General features: G+C 42.2%; 1 protein-coding gene across 1 annotated transcript in view; it reads right to left on the reverse strand.

Moving 5' to 3' along the window:
- Positions 1 to 17,890, reverse strand: part of VAV3 (vav guanine nucleotide exchange factor 3) — a 235,071-nt gene extending 217,181 nt beyond the window's left edge. The window contains exon 1 of the mRNA XM_045028140.1: positions 17,687 to 17,890. Coding sequence (XP_044884075.1) covers positions 17,687 to 17,890 — 204 coding nt within the window. The remainder of the gene's footprint in view (positions 1 to 17,686) is intronic.
- Positions 17,891 to 22,861: the final 4,971 nt, after the last annotated feature.

Raw genomic sequence — 22,861 nt, forward strand, 5'->3', positions numbered from 1 at the left:
CGTCATGTACCTTTCCTGGCCATCCCATGTTGATGTTGGTGAAACGTCCCTTGTGATCCACCAGTGCTTGCAGCAGCATTGAAAAGTACCCCTTTCGGTTTATGTACTCACTGGCTTGGTGCTCCAGTGCCAAGATAGGGATATGGTTTCCGTCTATCGCCCCACCACAGTTTGAGAATCCCATTGCAGCAAAGCCATGCACTATGACCTGCACATTTCCCAGAGTCACTACCCTGGGTATCAGCAGCTCAGTGATTGCATTGGCTACTTGAATCACAGCAGCCCCCACAGTAGATTTGCCCACTCCAAATTGATGCCCAACTGACCAGTAGCTGTCTGGCGTTGCAAGCTTCCACAGGGCTATCGCCACTCGCTTCTCAACTGTGAGCGCTGCTCTCATCTTGGTATTCTTGTGCTTCAGGGCAGGGGAAAGCAAGTCACAAAGTTCCATGAAAGTGCCCTTACGCACACAAAAGTTTTGCAGCTACTGGGAATCGTCCCAGACCTGCAACACTATGCAGTCCCACCAGTCTGTGCTTGTTTCCCGGGCCCAGAATCGGCGTTCCACAGCATGAACCTGCCCCATTAACACCATGATGTGCACATTGCTGGGGCCTGTGCTTTCCGAGAAGTCTATGTCCATGTCTATGTCCTCATCACTCTCGTCACCGCGCTGCTGTCGCCTCTTTGCCTGCTTTTGCTTTGGCAGGTTCAGGTTCTGCATATACTCCAGGATAATGTGCATGGTGTTTACAGTGGTCATAATTGCCGCGGTGACCTGAGCAGGCTCCATGATCCCAGTGCTATGGCATCTGGGCTGAAAAAAGGTATGAAATGATTGTCTGCTCTGACAGAGGGAGGGGCAATTGACGACATGGCTTACAGGGAATTAAAGTCCATAGAGGGTGTGGCTTTGCATCAAGGAGAAACACAAACAACTGTCACACAGAATGGCCCCCTCAAGGATCGAACTGAAAACCCTAAATTTCACAGAGGGAGGAAGGGAGGAAGCAAATGAATACAAAACAAATCAGGTCTATTTCTTGTTTTGATCCACTCCATCTATCTTTTACATCTTTAGGGTGGCAGCAGACGGTGGAGTTCGACTGCTAGTCATCGTCATCTCCTGGATGCTCAGCAGAAGATAGGAATGACCTGGCTGAGTCACTCCCATGTCTGCCCAGGCGCCCCTGACAGATCTCACCGAGGTCGGTTAAAAGAGCACACAGGAATACAATATCAACGGCTACCAGTCGTAACGCACCGTCTGCTGCCAAAAGCATTCGTAAATTGCACTTTCAGGATAAAGAGATTGCACTACAGTACTTGTAGGTGAACTGAAAGACACTTTTTTTGTTTATCCTTTTTATAGTGAAAATATTTGTAATAAAAAATAATATACACTTTGTTTTCAATTACAACACAGAATACAATATATATGAAAATGTAGAAAAAATCCAAAATATTTAGTAAATTTCAATTGGTATTCTATTGTTTAACAGTGTGATTAAAACTGTGATTAATAACGATTAATTTTTTTTAGTTAATCGCATGAGTTAACTGCAATTAATCGACATCTCTAATTCCCAGGAAACATTTCTATTTCCACAAAAAGCATTTTCCAACCAAAAACTGTTCAATCAAAAAATTTTCAACCAACTCTAAATGTTACAATAGTTCTTCAAGGGACCAGAACAAGGTTGCAACCATCAGGGTTATTGCACTTCTCCAAACAGAAAAGAAAGATTTAAAATATAAAACCCATCATAAAACATAATAGTCCAACAAGCAGAACACTACACGGTGCAATGCATTTTCAAAATTCTCTTTGAGATTTGGAGAAATACTCTATAAAACTGCAGTCCCATCTGTCTTGTGGCACACAAATGGCAATAGAGCATTCTAGGATCAAGACAGAGCCAGCCTCTTTATTTATTTATTTAAATTTACATGCTGACCCTAGATCGTCTATAGGACTACATGAAGCACAGGATCAGTGAAAAACTCACAACTCAGCCATAAGGCCAGACCTGGCCCACAGCAGGACAGTGTTAATCATGAGCCTCATGCATCCACAGCTGTCACTGTGTTACTGATGGAAGCAGAATCACCCTTTAGACTTACTCTTGGCAATGTGTGCCAAAACCACCACTGCATATGTCAGGAGATAAACAAATAATGGGGTACTGTGTTCTAATTTCACAGACACTTTCCTATTCTTCTTGTGTTAGCTGGGCAAATGTTATACCTAAAATTCCTACAAAAACTATAAAACAACATTTGGTTATTGCAACTAAGAACCCCCCCAAGGACAACAACAGACCATTTAAATTCTTAGAGCGCAGGATGTGTACCACATAAATGAACTAGACTCCGAAGGGATCCATGAATCTGGACAATTTTAGCTTAGAACAGACGACAAACTTGAATTATGTTCCAGTTTGCTGCTTAAGAGCTGCACACATAGTATTAACAGCAGGCACTCTGTTCCCTACACCGCTCCTCTGTCTTTACATATGTGATCCTCTCTCATCACTAAGACTGCATTTTGATGCAAATCACACTGTTCTAGCCAGCAAAGGCTTTCATCGAGGCTAATCAATTTTCCAGGGTCTTCTGTAAAAAGGGAAAGCTGTAGGACCCTGCCTCAAATATAGGGATACTCCAACAGGATTATTGAATTCATCTGCTTAATGCTTCATAAAGCCTGTAACTGAACAGCACCATTAGTTACTAAAATTCTCTAAGGCATAATCCTTCCAACCAACAGTCTCCTCAGCAACATTGCTTTTATGTTTTGTCTGAGAACAAGCCAGAAGTGAGGGATTAAAATATCGATCTTGTTAACAAAGATCACCCCGTCTGTTCAGTTTGGTCTTCTGTGAAGCAAGTCAGTGGCATCAGTGCGAGCTCTTAGTGGACGGGAGCCCAAATCAGAGAAAACCACCAGATTTATCACATTAGCCATGCTGGCTCAAAGACTGAACAAACACAGACCTTGAGCTACCTCATGATTACTAGAGGTAGCCCCTCAAAGACAGGCCAAGGCACATTGTTGGAACAGCATGTGAATAAGCTCAAGCTGCTCATGAACTACCTGTTCTATGGATAGGACAGAAGATTTTTCACCTTTTGCAAGGGAACAGGAACTTGGAAGGGGTGTGGTAGGAATTCCAAACAAAATAGTTCTCTAGAAGCAGCAATGAGGTCAAGCCCTAGGCATGGCTCACCACTTGAATCTTGCTTTCCTAATGGCCCTCCCACAACCTGAATACACCAACGCCTTCGGAGATGAACTTCAGGCAGCCAAACCCCTCCTAACTGCAACAAGCTTAACACCCACTTTTAGTTGATAAAATCATTGTTTACCAATTTTCTCCCCCCCCCCACCATTAAGCACATGTGCACTGACCTGCTTCCCCCACTTGCTAAAATGCTCTAGTATCTTCTTAATGGCATGCACTCTTGACCTGACACAGCCCAGCTGCCAGATGTGCTCTGTGGATGATAGAACCCGGCCCAAAGCTCATCAGCCGTTATTTTACTCAGGACCCCAAAAAAAACAAGTTGTAGTCCAAAAGAGAGTTAACATTTTAACTATTAAGAGAAGGAAGATCCGTAAGAATTTTAGCTTCTTACTTAAAGATGTGTAGGTTACTGCATTAACTTCACATCTCTGAAGACCAAAGTTCAAACCTGTTTCAAGTATCAAGTGAAAATTTATTCTCTAAACCCTTACACAACTTGGCATGATTTAACAAAACTGCTGCTGCTCAGCAACTCAAGACTTGCAAAGCATGGTTACCACTAGTCAGAGCTAAGGTATGTTAGAGAGTAGCATGAAGCAGCTTTCAAAACATCTGCCTAAGCTCTAGACAATTTGATCAGTCTGCCACTTTCAAAAACTCTACAGAAATACACCACGTACTTAAAAGAAATTCAGAGAAAGGCTAGTCAAGAGACGTCATGGTCCAGAACTTCAGCTTATGTAAATCATTATGGTTCCTCTAACTTCAACAGAGCAACCCAAATTTACATCAGCTAACAATCTGGCCCCAAATGCTACTTAAAGTATTAGGATATATTTTATAAATAAAAATCACGATCATTATCATAAAAAAGAACAGAAGTACTTGTGGCACTTTGGAGACTAACAAATTTATTTGAGCATAAGCTTTCGTGGGCTACAGCCCACTTCTTCGGATGCATAGAATGGAACATATATTGAGGAGATATATATACACATACAGAGAGCCCACCTTTTCATGCTCTCTCTATGTGTATATATGTATATCTATGTATCTCCTCAATATATGTTCCATTCTATGGATGCATATGCATCCGAAGAAGTGGGCTGTAGCCCATGAAAGCTTATGCTCAAATAAATTTGTTAGTCTCTAAGGTGCCACAAGTACTCCTGTTCTTTTTGAGGATACAGACTAACACGGCTGCTACTCTGAAACCGATCATTATCATGGGAGAGAAGGCAAGGAATCAGAAAGGGATGCAAGTTTTTTCTCCTACAGTACAGGGTGTGAGGAAGCTGTTATTAGTACATTATAATAAGAGTAAGACAATACTGGAATGCTATTCTCAGTGGTGCTAATGTGGAGCAATAGGTATCAGCAAGGTATATTTAAATAAGGATCATTAGTGAATTCCATTGTCATTAATAAGCTGTAATAGCAAAAACACCAATGTGATGACAAGAACACTGAAATAGCCAAATGTGAAATCAGGATTAGTATTTAGGTTCAGAGGGCAATAGAAAAGCTATGATCAAATAAAAGTAACGTTTGCAGATAAAATCATAAGAGGAAGAAACCAAGTTTAAGTCATAATGCAGAACAATTGAAATTCACAGGTGCAGAAAACTCTATGGCTTAAGAATTTAGAATCTTTGTATTAATATCCTGTTGATTGTTCCAAACTGTATGCTAGCACAAACCCTTATGCTCACGCAGGGTATTTCAATGGGACTCCTCATAGATGGAGTCTTAGACCCCAATCCTGCAAAGGGGACCAACTTTTGAATATGCAAACAAACAATTATTCTGTGACTATTCTTTTGACTATGCAAGGTTACCAAGACTGTTGTTATTGTTCTTAATAAATGTGGTATTTGACTGAATGTTTTCTAAAATATATATTCCCACCAAACTACAAGTTGAGTCAGGCTCAACAGTGTTCAGTTACATAGGACAGAATATCTTTTTCCTTAAAATAAGAAGACATACTTTTGCTATTAAGTTATCAGTTTAGAACAGGGGTAGGCAACCTATGGCACGTGTGCTGAAGGCGGCACGCGAGATGATTTTTAGTGGCACTCACACTGCCCGGGTCCTGGCCACTAGTCCGGGGGGGGCTCTGCATTTTAATTTAGTTATTAAAACCTTATTTACTTTACATACAACAATAGTTTAGTTATATATTATAGACTTATAGAAAGAGACCTTCTAAAAACGTTAAAATGTATTACTGGCACGCGAAACCCTAAATTAGAGTGAATAAATGAAGACTCGGCACACCACTGCTGGAAGGTTGCCGACCCCTCGTTTAGGAACTATTATACATATTTCTAAGAAATCATAGGAGGAAAACAAAATAGTATTTCACAACTCTAAGTTTTGGCACTTGTCCTATCAAACTGAAGCAAAAAGGGGGCAAACCAGTTAAGTGCAGATGATACCTAATACAACCAGGATGCATAGAAAATAGAGCCAATTTGCCACCATAAGAAAAACCAAAGTATGCAGATATACAGTCATGTTTTCTTTATGTCACCAAGTCTGGTAATGTATTGAAATGAATGTGAATAGGAATGCTACAGAAACAAGCACTGTAATTAGGTTCCATAGAACAAACACAAGTAAGTTGTGTACATTTAAGGTAAATCTGCACAGAATCGATAAGGAAATTTTAACGCTAGTGTAAAGGTAGGACTTCAAAGGGAATTGACCGGTTGCTATTTTTTATCCTCACAGTGAACCAAAGATCTTAATAAGAGACAAGTGCTGGTGCTCTAATAAAATAACTAACTATCTCAGTATTCAGAGTCATCTAAACATGAGACAAGAGAAAAACTTCCCTGCTCTTTTGAAGGGCTGCAGTGCACACTCCCTCCCCCCGCCCCCATCTCAAGCTGCCTCCCCATTTCCTGGCACATCACAGCAGTGCAGATCAGAAAGCGTTCTAGGTGGCCTTTTCCACAGTATAAGATACCTGGCTGCCCTGAATTCCTTGGTGGTCCACATAACTTCAACACAAAAATGATACTGGCAGGTAACATCATCACCTTTCCAACTCCTTTTTTCTTTTTCTGTCCCTCTCACAATTTTCTCCTCCATCTTCATTTTATCCTTTTGCTCTCAAATTATGTACCTAATCTTCTTCTCTCTCTCACCAATGTATTATCTGTCTGACACTCCCTAGCTAATTCCTCCCCTCCTCATTCCCTTGCAAGTCAAGCCTACTCTCAATTATGAAGCTCTGTCAGTTTCCAGGAATTTAATTTATAATTACCAGGTCCCCTAATCATCTCCCAGCATTACCACTCACTCTGACCCTACCACCAAGCTGGTGCTGACATCACCTGACAACGTTCCATATTTCATAAACACCCCTCTTTTTCTCCTTCTTTCCCCTTCCAATACCCACATATTTCCTTCTCATCTACCAGTCACCTTACTGTCTTTACCTTCACATTTGGTTCTTTACTCCCATAAGTTCCTCTTTGCCAGTTTTTTAATTTGACCTTCAGTAAAAGGAAAAGGTTGGAGCCAGAAAACTGAGATCCTTTATTCTTCTGATGTTTAAATCCACAGACAATATAGCTGTAGATTTTCCTGGTGTCAAATACTACCGCCCTGGTAATTAACCTCCTAGAATACAGTCAGCAGGTTATAGCGGGTTTCAGAGTCGCAGCCATGTTAGTCCACAAAAAGAACAGGAGTACTTGTGGCACCTTAGAGACTAACAAATTTATTTGAGCATAAGCTTTCTTGACGTGCCACCATCACTGCATAAAGAGTAACACGGAACATCCAAGATCTGGCTCTATGGATTTTCCTTAGCATGAAAAATGATTTTCCTTTTTTCTTTCCAATCTCTCACTTGCTTTCTGATGCCCCTTCTGATCTGTCTCCCTTCTTTTCCTGCCTATTCCCTCTCTAGTTCACATTCTTTTCTTCTGACTGCTTGCCTCCCACTTCTGCTACATCTCTTCTCCTTCCCCCACCATCTTTTTTCACTCTTTCCTTTTCACAAGGATTTGCTCTGCCTGCTGTCACCACAGCACTCCCACCCTCTATCAGCTCAAGAGCAGGTGATAACTCAGTTTCTCCTGTATACCTAGCAGAAAACAACATAGGCCACCCCAACTGAACATTTCCTCAAGCCTATTTGGATGTTTAATTTAACTCTTTGCTGCTGATACCCACTATAGCTTCTGTGAGAGACCAGTGGCAGCATACTTAGTCAGGGCCGCCCAGAGGATTCAGGGGACCTGGGGCAAAGTCGGGGAGCTGCGGCGCTTGTACTCACCCGGCGGCGGTCCGGGTCTTCAGTGGCATTTTGGCAGCGGGGGGCCCTTCAGTCACTCCGCATCTTCGGCAGCACTGAAGGGCCCCCCACCGCCGAAATGCCGAAGACCCGGAGCGACTGAAGGGCCACCTGCCACCAAAATGCTGCCGAAGACCTGGACCGCCGCCAGGCATGGGCTCGCAGGACTCAGGGCAAATTGCCCCACTTGCCCCCTCACCTCACCCCTCTTGGCCGCCCTGTATTTAGTGCTGATATTCTATAGAACATGCAGCACTTTAAACATGGTGCATAGGGCAGTACCTGAGATGAGCTTTGCAACACAACCCTGCTACATTAAGTACTTATTAAGTGGTTAACATGTAAATATAATCCTAAAAAATGTTACGAGTGCATATTCCTTTTTCTCTTCAAGGGAATCAAGTAAAGGATATTTGGAAACTGATCTGATGACCATTTTTATTTCCTTCACTTTCTTAGAATAAGCAGCAAAGAGTCCTGTGGCACCTTATAGACTAACAGAAGTTTTGGAGCATGAGCTTTCATGGGTGAATACCCACTTCGTCGGATGCATGTCACCCACGAAAGCTCATGCTCCAAAACGTCTGTTAGTCTATAAGGTGCCACAGGACGCTTTGCTGCTTTTACAGATCCAGACTAACACGGCTACCCCTCTGATACTTTCTTAGAATAATAAGTGCAATTGGTCACTTTGTCAGAAAGTTACAAACCAAGAGCCAGATTATTACTCTTCCTGAGTATTTTTTTTTTTGAGCAAAATTGATCAGGTTACAGCTACATTTTCTTTACAAGGAAATCTCTATTTTTTTTATTTACATAATTTATTTCATGAAGGCCCCAATTCTGCAAATACTTATGCACGTATTTAACTTGGACTCAATGAGACTAAGCATGTAAATAAAATTAAACAAGTGCATAAATGTTTGCAGGATCAGAGGCTAAAACAAATCAAAATATTCACTTGTTTAATTGGCCATGTTTAATGGGACAGCCTGTTATCTGAATTACAAACACCTTATCCCTCATATATTGTTGCTTGTGCTCAACAACAGACATTACAAATTAATTAATTCATGTTGTTGTTTCTCTCTCATGTTATTCCTCTCACCTCATATCAAACAGTAAATCATTTCCCAACTTTAGCTAAACAAAATGTTTTTATAGTTAGAGAAAAAAGCATCTTTAACACCTAAACATAACCCTTTTAGCATTCTCATAACTCAATAACCCAAGTGCAAAACACAATAGAACCCCGATTTTATGAGCATCAATCTTATGAACAACCAGTTATCTGAATCATTTTTCTGCTGCCAAAGTCATTTTTCTGCCACTGAATGTGACTTCAATCCTTCAGCCAATATTCAAGTAGCAGTTCACTTTTTAAAAGACTGATCCATTTGGCAGCAGGGAAGAGAAGCAATTCTATCAAACAAAGAAACATCACAGTATACATTAGTTACCGTTAGTTATGTACACTGTCATTGGATGAGTAATAAATTAATGTATGCACTATAAATACTGTAATTCTGATAAGTTAAATTTTATGAACTTTTTGATTTTATAAATTCCTAAATCCCCAATTAGTTCATCAAACAGGATTTCTCCTGTTAACAAAAAAAAAAAAAATTGTTCTCCTGAGCTGATAACTAGTATGCCAAGTCCCAATCTTGTAAGACTCTCCGTCACAGCTCAAAATCCTTGATAAATCAAATTTTAAAAGAGATTAGAATAAAAATGCTGAGACAATCTTGGCTCCTGGGGACATTAGCAAGAACTACTATAAATTATTTTATATTTTTTCAAAATTCAGATCCTTTGGTCCCCTCCTAAGATTTAAGGGATACAGTCACATCACTTTGCACAGGGAGTTTGGCAGACATATTGCCACCCAAGCATGAAGGAGTTTGTCATTAAATCTTAATTTCTACACCCAAAGATAACCCAGAGTCAGAATGACAACAATAATGTGCTTCCATATTATTAGGTGATCATATGAAAAAACTACTCCCTTCAAAATAAGGGGTAAAAATTTATAAAACTTAGACAAAATAAACCGTAATTTATTTTATTGTTTTAAGAATGATTACAGGAAATGGTTATTTTAAATAAATAATTTATATAAACATCCCCGTTAGTGAACTCCGATGCCAACAGCACATCACTTGCCGCTTTCCTGTTTAGCAATTTCTCACAAGTTAACAGAACTCCTTGCAAAAACTATTTCAAAATAAAATTTACCAAGTGCCACAGATAAAGAAGTTGCAAAAAGATAGTCTAATGCAGGTCAGCACAGCTAATTTGTTTTAAGGCCCATATTTCTGATGACAATTTCTCGAATATCTGTTACAATTAAGATTAAACATTATGATTAGAACTTTCAGTTATGGGTCATTTCTATTTTTATTATTTACACCAGTGTAATCCAGCCCTGGGGAAGCAGTTTGTCATGAAACGGAATTACCACAAAGTTACAATGCAACACTCCGACATTATCTTGTGTTGTGCAATCCTCATGACTCAAGGTCATCATGTATTGATGCGACATCTCGCGAAAACTTTTGCAACACAATGTTAAGGCATCATACAATCAATGGTTTCCATAATTAAACTAACACAGTCCCTTTCTTAGCCCCCTTTCTGGCTGCTAGGAAGGCTCAGCGCTGCTTTACAATGAGGAGCATGCTTGTAATGGGACAGCTTTGTTTGTTCTGTGCAACACCACACGAAGTATGCACTATTACCAACATCAAAGCTCAAAATGCATGAGTCAAATCCAAAAATACATATGGGCAAAAAAAAAGTCTTTTTAAAGCTTCAATGTGGTTTTTGTTGTCTTCTGAACTCCCTCTCCCAGTATGCGCATGACAACAGATGTTGCCAATTCTTGCAAACTTAGAGTAATGTGATTTTGGCCCCTGCTACAGGACCCTCACCGGGTCCCATTGTTAGTCTTCGTGAAAACACATGGCAGGGACAGTCTCTGCCCCAAAGAGCTTCTACTCTAGTGCAAAGCATAGTGGTGAATTTGTGACATAGGAGCTGGAACTGGGACCTGTCAGACTCCTCTCACATAGGGGCTATTAAATATCCATTGATGGGAACAACTTTTAATCCCTGCTGAGCTGGGCACAATTCACACTGGTGCCCTACAGGCAAAAGGCTCTGTAGCCCATTAGCAATGCCCTAAGACTTCCAGTCCCTCATAAGCACTACCGTTAGTCCTTCAAAAATGAGGCTGACTTCCTGGAAAGAGAAGTTTATTAAATCAAGTTCTGGCCTTCTTAGAGCTTGATCACAGTGGGCCTTCCACTCTCAAGACACACACAATCTCCCGCATGCTGCTGTCAGTCAGCCAAACACTATTCTTAAAAGGGACAACTCCCTGTAACCAAATACAAATAATAAAAATGCAACAGTAAAACAAACATTTGCACAATAACCAAATTTGCTTCTAAATACAATGTTTTGCGATATAAAACCATCAAAACAATGACTCCAGGGGTCCTTACACTGACTTGTACATATACGTGTGTTTTTTGACCTCGACATGTGTCATCGGCAGTGTTTGAATCAGGGCCGGTGCAAGGATGTTTCGTGCCCTAGGCGAAACTTCCACCTTGCGCCCTCCCCGTCCCCGAGCCCCCGCTCTGAGGTGCCCCCCCCCCCCCGCAGCAGCTCCCCCGCTCCACCCTGAGGTGCCCCCTCGTGGCAGCTCCCCATCCCCGACCCTCCGCCCTAATGCACCTCACCACCCCAGCTCACCCCTGCTCCACCTCCTCCCTGAGCACGCCGTCGCTGCTTCACTTCTCCCGCCTCCCAGGCTTGCAACACCAATCAGCTTAGGTGCCACAAGCCTGGGAGGTGGGAGAAGTGAAGCAGCCACGGCATGCTCGGGGAGGAGGCGGGGCAGAGGTGGGCTGGGGCAGGGAGTTCCCCTGCGTGCCGCCCCCCCTTACTTGCTGCAGGTGGCCATCCCTGCACTCCCCTGCTCCAGCTCCCTCCGCCTAAATGCCGGCGGTGATCGGGGCGGCCAAAGATCCAGCCGCCGTGGTTGCTGCCGAAGAAAATGCCGCCCCCCAAATCCTAGAGCCCTGTGCGACCGCCTAGGTCACCTAAATGGTTGCACCGGCCCTGGTTTGAATCCATAACCTTCAGATCCACAGCACAAAACAACTTCCACTTTAGTTATAGGAGTAACTTGAGTAAGGCGGTGGGTGGTAGAGAACAACATGCTGCTATCTTCTATGTAGCCCAGCCCACACAGGGAGAGACCACACACACCTTGCCAGTGGGTCACACACGTGTTTGTGACACAACAGTGGAATGCTTGGGCAGCAGGATGCTTGGTTTCTATTTCTTGCACTAACAGCGGATTATGGTCTAGTGGTTACAGACATCATAGCCAAACGTAACAACACCCTATTTGAGTCATCTGTGGGGACTGAACCCAGGAGCTTTGGATGTAAAAACCAGAGTCTCTACCATTTCATCTAAAGAACAAGTTCTCTTACCATGGGAACAAAGTCATAAATCTCTATATGTCGTCTAGCTGCTAAAGGGTGGCACAGAGCCACACTGTATTAACGTGGGTTACAGAAAGATCTAATTTGCTGTGCTCCTCTGAAAGCATTATGTGGCAAAATGGAGGAGACTTGACTCTGTAATATTAGAGGCCTGGGGTCTATTCCCAGCTCTGCCTGCAATGCAAGCTATCACTTACCTTCTCTCTGAAATTGGTGAATGATAGCTACCCCCCAAGGCATGAAACCTTGGTTCACAATAAGTGATGTGAAGGACACAGAAATGTCAACAGCAGTCAGAGGAAAAGCTGGGAGTAGAACTCATGCTATCTGGGCTTGCAGTTTAATGCACTTCTCACTAGACTACAGGGCATTTTATGAGGCCAGTGTCTTGCTCTACGGTTTTGTTTCCCAAAAATTGTTTGATGACCAGAATTCTTCACATCATCATAACTCTGCTTGCAGCAGGGACCAAATCCATGAGAGTTGACAAAACTGAACAGGAAAATACCAGTTTGACTCCACAAAAGACACATGCATAACCATAAAGAGCCACATGAGGGTCAAACAATACAGGCAAAATATTACCACGGGCATCTTGGCTTACAAAGCAATATGCACTAGTGGTCTGTGTATGCATCTGGGAGACAGGACCTCTCAAGTTCTAATTCCCAGTCTACCACTGGCACTTTCCCTCTCTGTGCCCATGGGGATAACATACCATTGGCTACATCACAGGAACAGGTGAATTAACTAGTGTTTACAAAGCACTGTGAGATCCTACAATGCAGATATTACATAATGCAGAGAATTTATTGGACTACTGACAAGTGTAACTATTTCTGAAAACACTGCAAATGTACAGCCCAATCATAAAAGTATCTCCCCAAGAGGTTCCAAGCACCTTCAGCTCACTTAAGCTACAATGGGAGTTGATGCTCAGTACCCTTTTAGAATGCTCAGCAACTCACAAGATTAGGCCCTTCATTTTCTATTTATGCACTGCCGACCTAAATACATTTTTAAACATATCCAAGGTTATAATAATTTCTGAAACTTTCAGGGGATGATTTTCTAATGTGGAAAGTGCCTCCTGCAAAGGTCTGATTGACTTCTTTCATGGAAATCAATGGGAGAAGAGGCTTCTCTTCACTTTGCAGAGGCACTTAGCACCTAGCATAAATTAGCAAGATCTTTACTGGGATCAAGATTTGGCTCTTATAGGTTTTGATCCACAAAGACAAGCCCCTATACCTGCAAGAGCCAGGTTCAAGTCAGTGGGCTTGAAGCAGTTGCAAGTGTTCATCTGCACAAAGCTGCTTGCCAGATCAGGACCTTGGACTGTAAGTTTTTGGGGCCACAGACTCAGCCTTCTTACCTGTCTATGAAGCATTTACTACATCTCTGACATTATACAAATATATAATATACAGATATCAAGGTTTCATTTCAAGAATATATTATAAATAATCAAAGTAACATTTTAAATCATATTTGAAGGCTCATATTTACAGAGAATATTCACCAAATAGGTATGAATCTGAATAATCCTCAAATGATCCTGCTTTTTTAAACACATACATACATTACACATTGTAGCTTTCTCCAGAAAGCTCTCTTTGAAAAAGAATGCAGGAAGGTATTTTGCTTTTGTCTGTTAAAAATAAGCATCAAACTACTACCGTTTTAATTGATCAGAAGTAAAATCAACTAGCTATTTTTATCAATAATGAAATGTGAATATTATATGAAGCTATATCCAACAGTTGATCTGTAAATTATTTATAGTTTTGCAAGCGATGGAAGTAATAAAAACCAGACCTTATGCATGAGGACACAAAACAGATTACCTACAAGGATCAGCAAGGAATCATCCACACACATTCTACATACAGGGATACATATACTGTATCATGAGTTGGAGAACCAGGATTTGGAGGAAGAATGAGAATTCTTCCCTCAAAGGGTACGTCTATACTTACCGTCCGGGTCGGCAGCTAGCGTTCAACTTCTTGGAGTTCGATATATCGCGTCTAATCTAGACGCGATATATCGAACTCCGAACGCGCGCCCCTCGACTCCGGAACTCCACCACCGCGAACGGCGGTGGCGGAGTCGATGGGGGAGCCGCAGACTTCGATCCCGCGGCGTCTGGACGGGTGAGTACTTCGAACTAAGGTAGTTCGAGTTCAGCTACGCTATTTGCGTAGCTGAACTTGCGTACCTTAGTTCGACCCCCCCACTTAGTGTAGACCAGGCCAAAGACTGTCACTGCCAGAAGCTGAATGCCAGAGTAGATGAACTAGTGCTCTGTTCCACTCTAGCAAATCCTACTTAGCTTATACTGTTACTAAATGTGTGCTATAAGAGAATTTCGTCTGAATTTGCTCCACTTAAAATTCATGTCCTCTACCATCTCTACGTCATTTAACAAAAGGTACAGAATACCACCTCTTCTGTACAACGTCATATAAATCTTCAAAATCTGAATAGTATAAGTATTTTAGAATGTCTGTCGTAACATTTGCATCTAATTCGCTGCTGGTGTAGTTTTTATTTTGACGGGTTGCAATTTATTCTTGATTTTTTTTTATAATGCATTATTGGCTTTTACAGAATATTTTGCAGTAAATGCATTTGCCAAAATGAGAATGGTATAATAAAAAGAAAGAAAATAACTGACACCAACCAGTGGTTGTGGACTAAATATGTCAAGCGAGCATAGTCCAATTTACATTAATTGTACAGGCATCTATTTTTAATAACACATGAAATAAGAGAGGCTCCTAAGCCTGGGTGGTAATATTGCATTCCCACTAATCTAAAATGAGCTTCAATAAAAAAAGTAAAATGTTATATATTATTAGGTCCTTCTGGTATTCTGTTGCAAAATGTTAAAGTCTATTCTCGCTTCAGCAGACATCTACTTAACTTCCGTACACATCAGTGAAGTTACTAGTGCGTATCAAGTGAGATTAGAAGCAGATCACTTGTACTCAGAATCTCTTCTCATAATATTTTAATATAATGTTAATATTTTACGTCACCATATTAAAGACTGGCATTCTTTTTGTCAGCCAGGCAGTGCTGACAGTGCAGGGCTCCCACCATCAGCCCCAGGCAACTGACAGCCAGAATCCCGGGCATTAATGACTGTAATATAGTTGCAGCAAAGTGTCTAGTTATCCAAAAAAATAGCAGGCATAATATAATCCTTGAGTGTTTATACTGTTCCAGCAAATTTTTCTTAAACAAATAGGTCTTCTCTGGGTTTCCAAATTAACTCACGATTCAGGTATGGCCTAACATATATATTCATATCAAAAATTCAGCCTCTCTTTAAAACACAAAACACAAGAATGTCTGGAAATTAACAATGAAGAGATCCAACCAATTCTCCACAGACATATAATCCTTCATCACTCTTAATCAACCAGCCTTAACTTGCTACCCTAAAATTGCAAAAATATATGCCAGGGTCAAAACAACAAGTTACTACTACACCCCACGTCGTTCCTGTAACCCTCTCATGCCTCCTCCAGTCCCCTGCGCACATCCCCTGTGCTTTCCCTGTCCTTTGCAACTTCCATGCCCTCGAGGAGCCCTGCTCTCTGCTTTATGAATGCCACCATCCTGCCTACCACTCCATGGACTCGCATCCTCACCACTACCCCTTCCCTTCAAAAACAGGAAACATGGCATTATGCTACCTCACCAGGTACCTCTCAGTCCTCAGACCTACCATCATCCTCTGTTTACTCTTCATGCTCTCCATATCTCTTCCCAGACTCCTAACTCACCACAATTCCTGCCATGCTCTCACTTCCAATCCATGCCCCTATGTACCTGTTTATCCAGGTCAATCCAGCAAAACCAGAAACAAAAAGTCAGTTAATTATAAATTGTTTGTATTACATACATTTTTCGTATTATTAGTTTGAACAGTGCTCTTTATCGCCCCCTATAAGACTAAGAGGAACTTGTCTTCAGCAAAGCCAACAAAGTGCAACCCCAGTTCTGCATGAGTCTCCACAGGAGCACAGAGTCCACCCAAATAGACTCATTTGCAGGGTCAGGCCCAGTTTCAGAAATTCTAAGTCCTTTTGAGACAAGACACAAAAAAATCATTAGGAAATTTTTCAGATCTGAAGGACAAGTATTTGCAGTTCCAAACACCATAACTTTATAACTGCTCAGTTTTTAATTGTTTAAAAATTAAAAAATCAATTTCTCAGATAAAATCTACCAGGGTTGAGGTGCAGGATGTAAAGATTCAGGAAGATTAGAGGGAAAAGCAAAGTGTACTAAAAATCAGGCTTATACTGGGAAGGTAGCTTAACTATGGTGATTACCGCTCCATAAATAAGGATTAACACTATAATTCATACAACTCAAAAAGGAGAAGGATACAAAACAAGGCCTTGAAGTTGCAAAAGCTTATCCATCTAATTAACCTTCTGCATATTAAACTCCATGTGACTACTCACATGCTTAAAATTAAGCATGTGCTTTTTTGCAGGGTCAGTGACTGGACCCCTGATCTTTGTAAATTGTTCCACGAGAAAAGACACCTGTGCAAAACCCCAGTGACTTCAAAGGAGCTCCCCATCTGCATCATGTGCCTTATAGGATGGGGGCCTCTCAAAAATAAACAAAAAGGAAATTCAAAAACACCAGTGGGGAGGGGAGTGAAAGAAGTAACATTAGGTCCAATTTTATCTGACAAAAAGCATGAAATTTACAGTCGAAACTGAAATCATGTACTTAGGGTATCACAGCTTCTGAGATCGAGAAGGAGCCCCTCTGTTCTGAGGTCCCCAATACAACATGTAATTCAAGACACAGGCACACAGCACTGACTGAGAGGCACCCTGAGCTTTAACTTTGATCTCCATGAAGATCAGATGCCTAACAATCTCACACACAGGTTTTGTTATATTTTTTTGCCTGTCTTTTGAGGAATGGTTGGGGAAACACTAAAAACACCAGCATGTGATTAGATCACATGCCCAGAAACCTTCAGAGGGCTGCAGCAGATTTATGTCAAGTTAGTCTTCTTGGGAGTTTTTTTCCCCCTAGCTATTGTAATTATACAGAATGGTAATTCAAATTTCTAGATTCTTCATTCTACATGACACAGTTCATTTTAAAATTGCTGACCTACTCATCGGGACAGAACTTGACAACAAAACAAAATAGAAATATGTTGGGGAGGGGTTGTGTTTTGTATGGTTTTAGGAGGGTTATTTGTTGCTTTTTTTAAAAAAATAGAAGGCATTTCAATACCTCCTTACTTCACAATAGCTACTGTAAACACAGAGTAGCTTGAGTACGTCTCATAAAACGTGCTGTGACTACGGTAGGGGACATGGAGGGTGGGCATGTGCCCCTCCATACACTAGGGCTTAACTCCCTACAGCATCTTTCACCTCGCGCGCATTCCCTCCTCCAACACTTTACAGAGTTAAATGCTACCGGGTAAGTGAAAGCAAAACACGAGCAGGCTACTTAGAGCATCTCCGCATTTGCACAAAGAAATTAAGCAGCTGATTAATGGGGGATGCGAGCTGGGGTCAGCAGGAGCCCTTGCGGAGCGGCGCCCTTACCTGGGACATCTGAGGCCTGAGGTTGATTTCCTTCAGGTTGATGGATTGGCCGCGCAGGTTGTTGAGCAGCTGGCAGAGCAGGACCCCATCGCGGAGGGTCTGCGCCAGGTCGAACACCTGAGCCGTGGGCCAGGTCACTCGGTGGTTGGGCGGCAGCACCTTGCAGTGGATCAGCCACTGGGCGCACTGCTTCCAGGGCTCCATGCCGGGCTGCAAGCGCCCGGTCCCCAAACCCAGAGAGGCAGGGAAGCCTGCGGGGCTCCCCGCTGCCGCAGTGCTCCGCTCCGGCTCGCCTGTCCGCCCCAGCCCTTTGCAGAGCGCGAGCGGCAGCTGCTGCCGGGCGGCGGCGCCTGGAAAGGCTGCGTGCGAGCTTCCCCCTCCCCCTCTGCGCAGACTAGAGGATGGGCTCGGGACAGGTGCGCGCGCATTGTCCCTGGGCGAGTGGTGCACGCTCGGCGGAGGGGCCGGTGTTGCGGAGCTGCCTGCAGGGTTGGTGGTCCCGGGGCCTCTCCTTCCCGTGCAGGGCCTTCTCCTGTAGCTGGAAGCCCCTGCCATGCAAAAGGACAAACGCTCCTCCAGCCCCGTTGAGAGAGGGGAGCTCGTTATGATCAGCAAAAAGAACAGGAGTACTTGTGGCACCTTAAAGACTGACAAATTTATTTTAGCATGAGCTTTCGTGATCAGGTTTATCCTGATGCAGCCACTTTCCTGTAACTTCTACAAGCCTGCACACTGAGCAGCTTGAACCAGTGGACTGAGACAGCAGGGACCCCGCAGCCTTCTTCCCTGAGCGCTGGCTGAGGGGGGCAGCACCAGGAATGTAGGATCAGGCCCTGTGGGCAGTGCCGGCTTTAGGAATTGCGGGGCCCAATTCGAACTGTTTCGACGGGGCCCCGGCAGGGTTGACTAAAACAAAAACACACACACACACGTAAAAAAACACGTGGGGCTTGTACTCACCGGGCGGTGCTCCGAGTCTTCGGGGGCACTTCGGCGGTGGGTCCTTCACTCGCTCCAGGTCTTCGGCGGCACTGAAGGACCCACCGCCGAAGTGCCGCCAAAGACCCAGAGCAAGCGAAGGACCCGCCGCCGAAGTGCCACCGAAGACCCAGAGCACTGCCAGGTGAGTAAAAATTAGAAAGGCGCCTCTAGCCAGGGAAGGGATTCTCACTGGGTGCGGGGCCCTCTTAGGCGTGGGGCCCGATTTGGGGGAATTGGTGGAATAGGCCTAAAGCCGGCCCTGCCTGTGGGGCGGTACCCCAGTAATGGAAGATTGGTCCTCAAAATTACCATGTATCTTTTAACTTCACGGAAATTTACTGCTCCCGCAGTCCTGATTCAGATCAGCAGTCTCCCTCACAGTGGTGCTGGAACAGTTTTAATAGTGAGGGTGCTGAGAGTCACTGCACCAAACTGTAAATCCTGTATATAATGGAAATCACTTCAAGCCAAGGAGTGCGGCAGCACAGCTAGGGTTGCCAAGCATCCAGTTTTCATCAATGTAATACCTCCCAACCAACATACAAGTAATCTGAGTATAAAACATTCAAATTAAACTGTTGCAGTCAACCAAAATATTATTAACTATAAAACGAACAAGAATTATGACTAAGTTCTTATGAGAAACAGTACTAATATCCATCAGAGTTCACAGTACCCTCTAGATCTACTTCTCTACTACTCCTCTGGATTTCTGTGAAGGTACCTTTTATTTCCTCACAGAAGAGACAAACTAGATGACGCAAACAGTATGTTTCTGTTAATTAAAATGATATACTTGTTTTGTAACTACAAAACTTTTTAAGAAGCACTAGTATAAAATGAAAAAAACCTATATTTTTCCTTCAGTATCTAGGGGATCAGAAATTCTTCCAGCATCTTAATTTGGTTATAAACACCAGCAGGATTATATGAGATAACCCAATGCCACCTGCAGTTTTCAAATGTTCTTTCTGGCAAAATCTTGACTCCTGTTGGTTCTTGAGGTCAGAATACTTCACCCAACCTTTTTAATAACTTATAGACCAGTTAAAATGTTTTTCCCTGACAATACAGTTTTTAAAAGCTATAACTTAACAACAAGAGACTTCTGTATTTTGCTAATCATAAAATTCTTTTCACATTTATACAAATGTGCAGTGCTTTCGTGAGTGGTGTTACTTACGGAAGGAACTACACTGGCATCATAGGAGTTACACAAATAAGTGCAGGTTTATCAGATGGGGTCTGTAGTTACCTCACCATTTTGCATAACTGACTGGTGCTATATCTCCTACCAAAAAACAAATGGGAATGCCCCTGAATGACTCAAAGCCCCAAGAGCAAGTAGGTTCAAACTCTACCTTTGAAATCACATTGAAGATAGTGGGATTGCACAGGTGTAACTGAGAGCATATTTGAAGAGAGTGGGGTGCTCAGGTGCACTTGAGAGCAGCATTTGATTCTCAGTCATTATTACTGGTAATGATTTATTAACTCTACCACTATTAACAACAGTGCCTTTCCCAAGGCCGGATAAAAGGAGGATTCTGCAGTTGGATTTGCAACCCACTCAGGTAAAACCTTATTGCCACAGAAATAGGTCAGTTAAACCAAAACTTGAGGACAGTAGATACAGATGGAGCTCAAAACCCAGGTATGATAGATCTCAGTGAAATTAAAAAGGAGACTGAGATTTCAAGACATCAAATCTTGATGATCAAATCTGTAACAAGAGTAGGCATATGGAATGCACATACTTTGTATAATAGGGGAAAGCTGGCACAGGTTATAAAAAAAATAAAATAATACTATCTGAACATACTTGGTGTCAGTGAGACAAGATGAGCAGGGAGTGGCAAGATGGTGTCGGATGGTGCTACAATCTTATAGTCACAAGGATGAATGCATGAAAAAATTGTAGGAATTATGCTAGATAATATAGCAAAGACCTTGCTCTCTTGGAAGCCAATGAACAACGGAATAATAGTAGTCAGGCAGCAAACAAAATATGTCAAGTGTACAATAATCCAAGTATATGCACCAACAAATGCATCAGGTAACAGTGAAAAGGACACATTATATGTGCAGGTGCAGCAAATATTGGATGACATGCCTAACCATGACATCAAGTTGATGATAGGTGACTTCAATGCACAAACCAGCAACGACTCTACTGGTTGGGAAGAATCATAGGAACAGCAGTGGATGGCATCCAAACTGATGATGGTGAACGGCTTTTAAATTTCTATGGCACAAACATCTCAAAGATATGAGGCTATCTCTTCTAGCACAAGAGAATTCACAAGCTTACAAGGAGATCATCAGACAATGTGACTGTCAGACAGAGAGATGTAGATTTCTAGTTGTAGATGTGTAGATGAGCATCATCTTTGAGTGATGTCAGAGTCAGCAGAGGAGCAATGTTGGCTCACATCACTATCTTTTAGTGGCCATGTTTCAATGTAAACTCAAAATGATCATGAAGACAGACAAAAAGAGTGTTATAGCTATAGAGAAGTTCAAGGACAAAGAAACATAGATTCCAGACTGTACTCAGCAACCATTCCGGTGTTTTACGGGACCAGGCTGATGAACGTCTGGAAGACAGATCATCAAACTGGAAGATGGTAGTTGAGAAAGCAAAGGAAATAGTGGAAGAAAGATCCATGGGTTACATCTGGAACATGGGCTATGATTGATGAGCAGAAAGCTCTGACGGCAAAAAAGGAACAGTGCAAGAGACAGGCAAGTCTTGGAGGCAGATGTAAGATTCAGATAAAAAGACAAAAGAAATAAAGAAGAGACCCAGGCAAGATAGAAATGCCTGGGTTCAGGAAAAGGCTGTAAAGGCAGAAGAAGCAGCACAAAGGGGACACTTCAAGCAGCTCTACTGAATAGTGAACGTCCTCTCAAGAAGCACCAGACTATCATAGGTGATGTTCATCAGGGACTCTCATGGATAGATGTTGAAAACACATGAAGATCAAGCCAGACAATGAACAAAAATTTCCATTCCCTATTAAGCTGACCAGAAATGCAAATGCTAAGTAGGAAAGAGAAGAGAAAGCTCTATCATCTGATGAAACTAAACCAGCCATCAAAAGCCTCAAACAGGGGAAAGTTCCTGGGGTTGACAGAATTCAAGCACTAAAGGTGGGAAGTGAAATTCTAATTCACCAGTTAATAAAACTGTAATGAACTATGAATGAAAGAACAAGGCCACAAAGCTGAAAAAATGGTATAATCAGGGAATTGCCAAGAAAGGGTGATGTTACTGCATGAGCTGTATGAGCTGTAGAGAGATTGTACCACTATCACTCCCAGGCAAAGTATTGGCTATCTTTACGTTGAATAGAACGAAGAAGGCAGTGGTATGGAATATTACGAGAAGAACAGGCTGAGTTCTATCCAAGTAGATCATGTTGTGAACAGATATTCACTCTTCGATAGATCTTGGAAAAGCTACTGCTTGGCAAAAACTCATCTTAATCAACTTTATTGACTGTAAGACATAATATTGACATAATAAGGAGCTTATATGATGGAAGTAGATACACGGTAAGATTAGATATAGCCCTGAGCAAGTGGTTCAGTATTGCAACTGGAGGAAGACAAGGCTGTGAATTATCACCAACCTCTATGCATTAGCAATAGGCTGTGTGATGAAGCAGGCAACAGAAGGTTAGCGGAAAAGAGTTACATGACCTTGACTTTGCTGATGATATTGCTTTATTATATATAATGTGGAATTAAATGATTGCCTTTAAATCAGAGGTAGAATAGGAAGCAGCAAACATTTGATAGAAAGTAAATGCAGAGAAAACCAAGACTATGAAGGTAGGAACAGATGCAATGGTGTATGTGGATGGAAAAGAAATAAAAAAGGCAGAAGAGTTCTGGTGTCTGGGGAGCATGATGACCATTGAAGGTGGCTGTGATAAAGATACTCATATGAGATTAGGAAAAACATTACTTTTAGAAGGATGAACAACATCTGGTGAAACAGGTCTTCACACTGAACTAAAAGTCAGATTATACCGTGCAATTGTACTGAGCACACTGGTTTACGGAGCAGAAACGTGGCCAATCACAGTGGCTAACAAAAAAGAATTTGAGGCTGCCCATTACAGATGGCTGAGGAAGATATTACACATTTTATGGAAAGACAAAATAACAAATGCAAGTGTCAGGGAG

Source organism: Mauremys mutica, chromosome 8 (genome assembly GCF_020497125.1).
Source record: "Mauremys mutica isolate MM-2020 ecotype Southern chromosome 8, ASM2049712v1, whole genome shotgun sequence".
Lineage (NCBI taxonomy): Eukaryota > Metazoa > Chordata > Testudines > Geoemydidae > Mauremys > Mauremys mutica.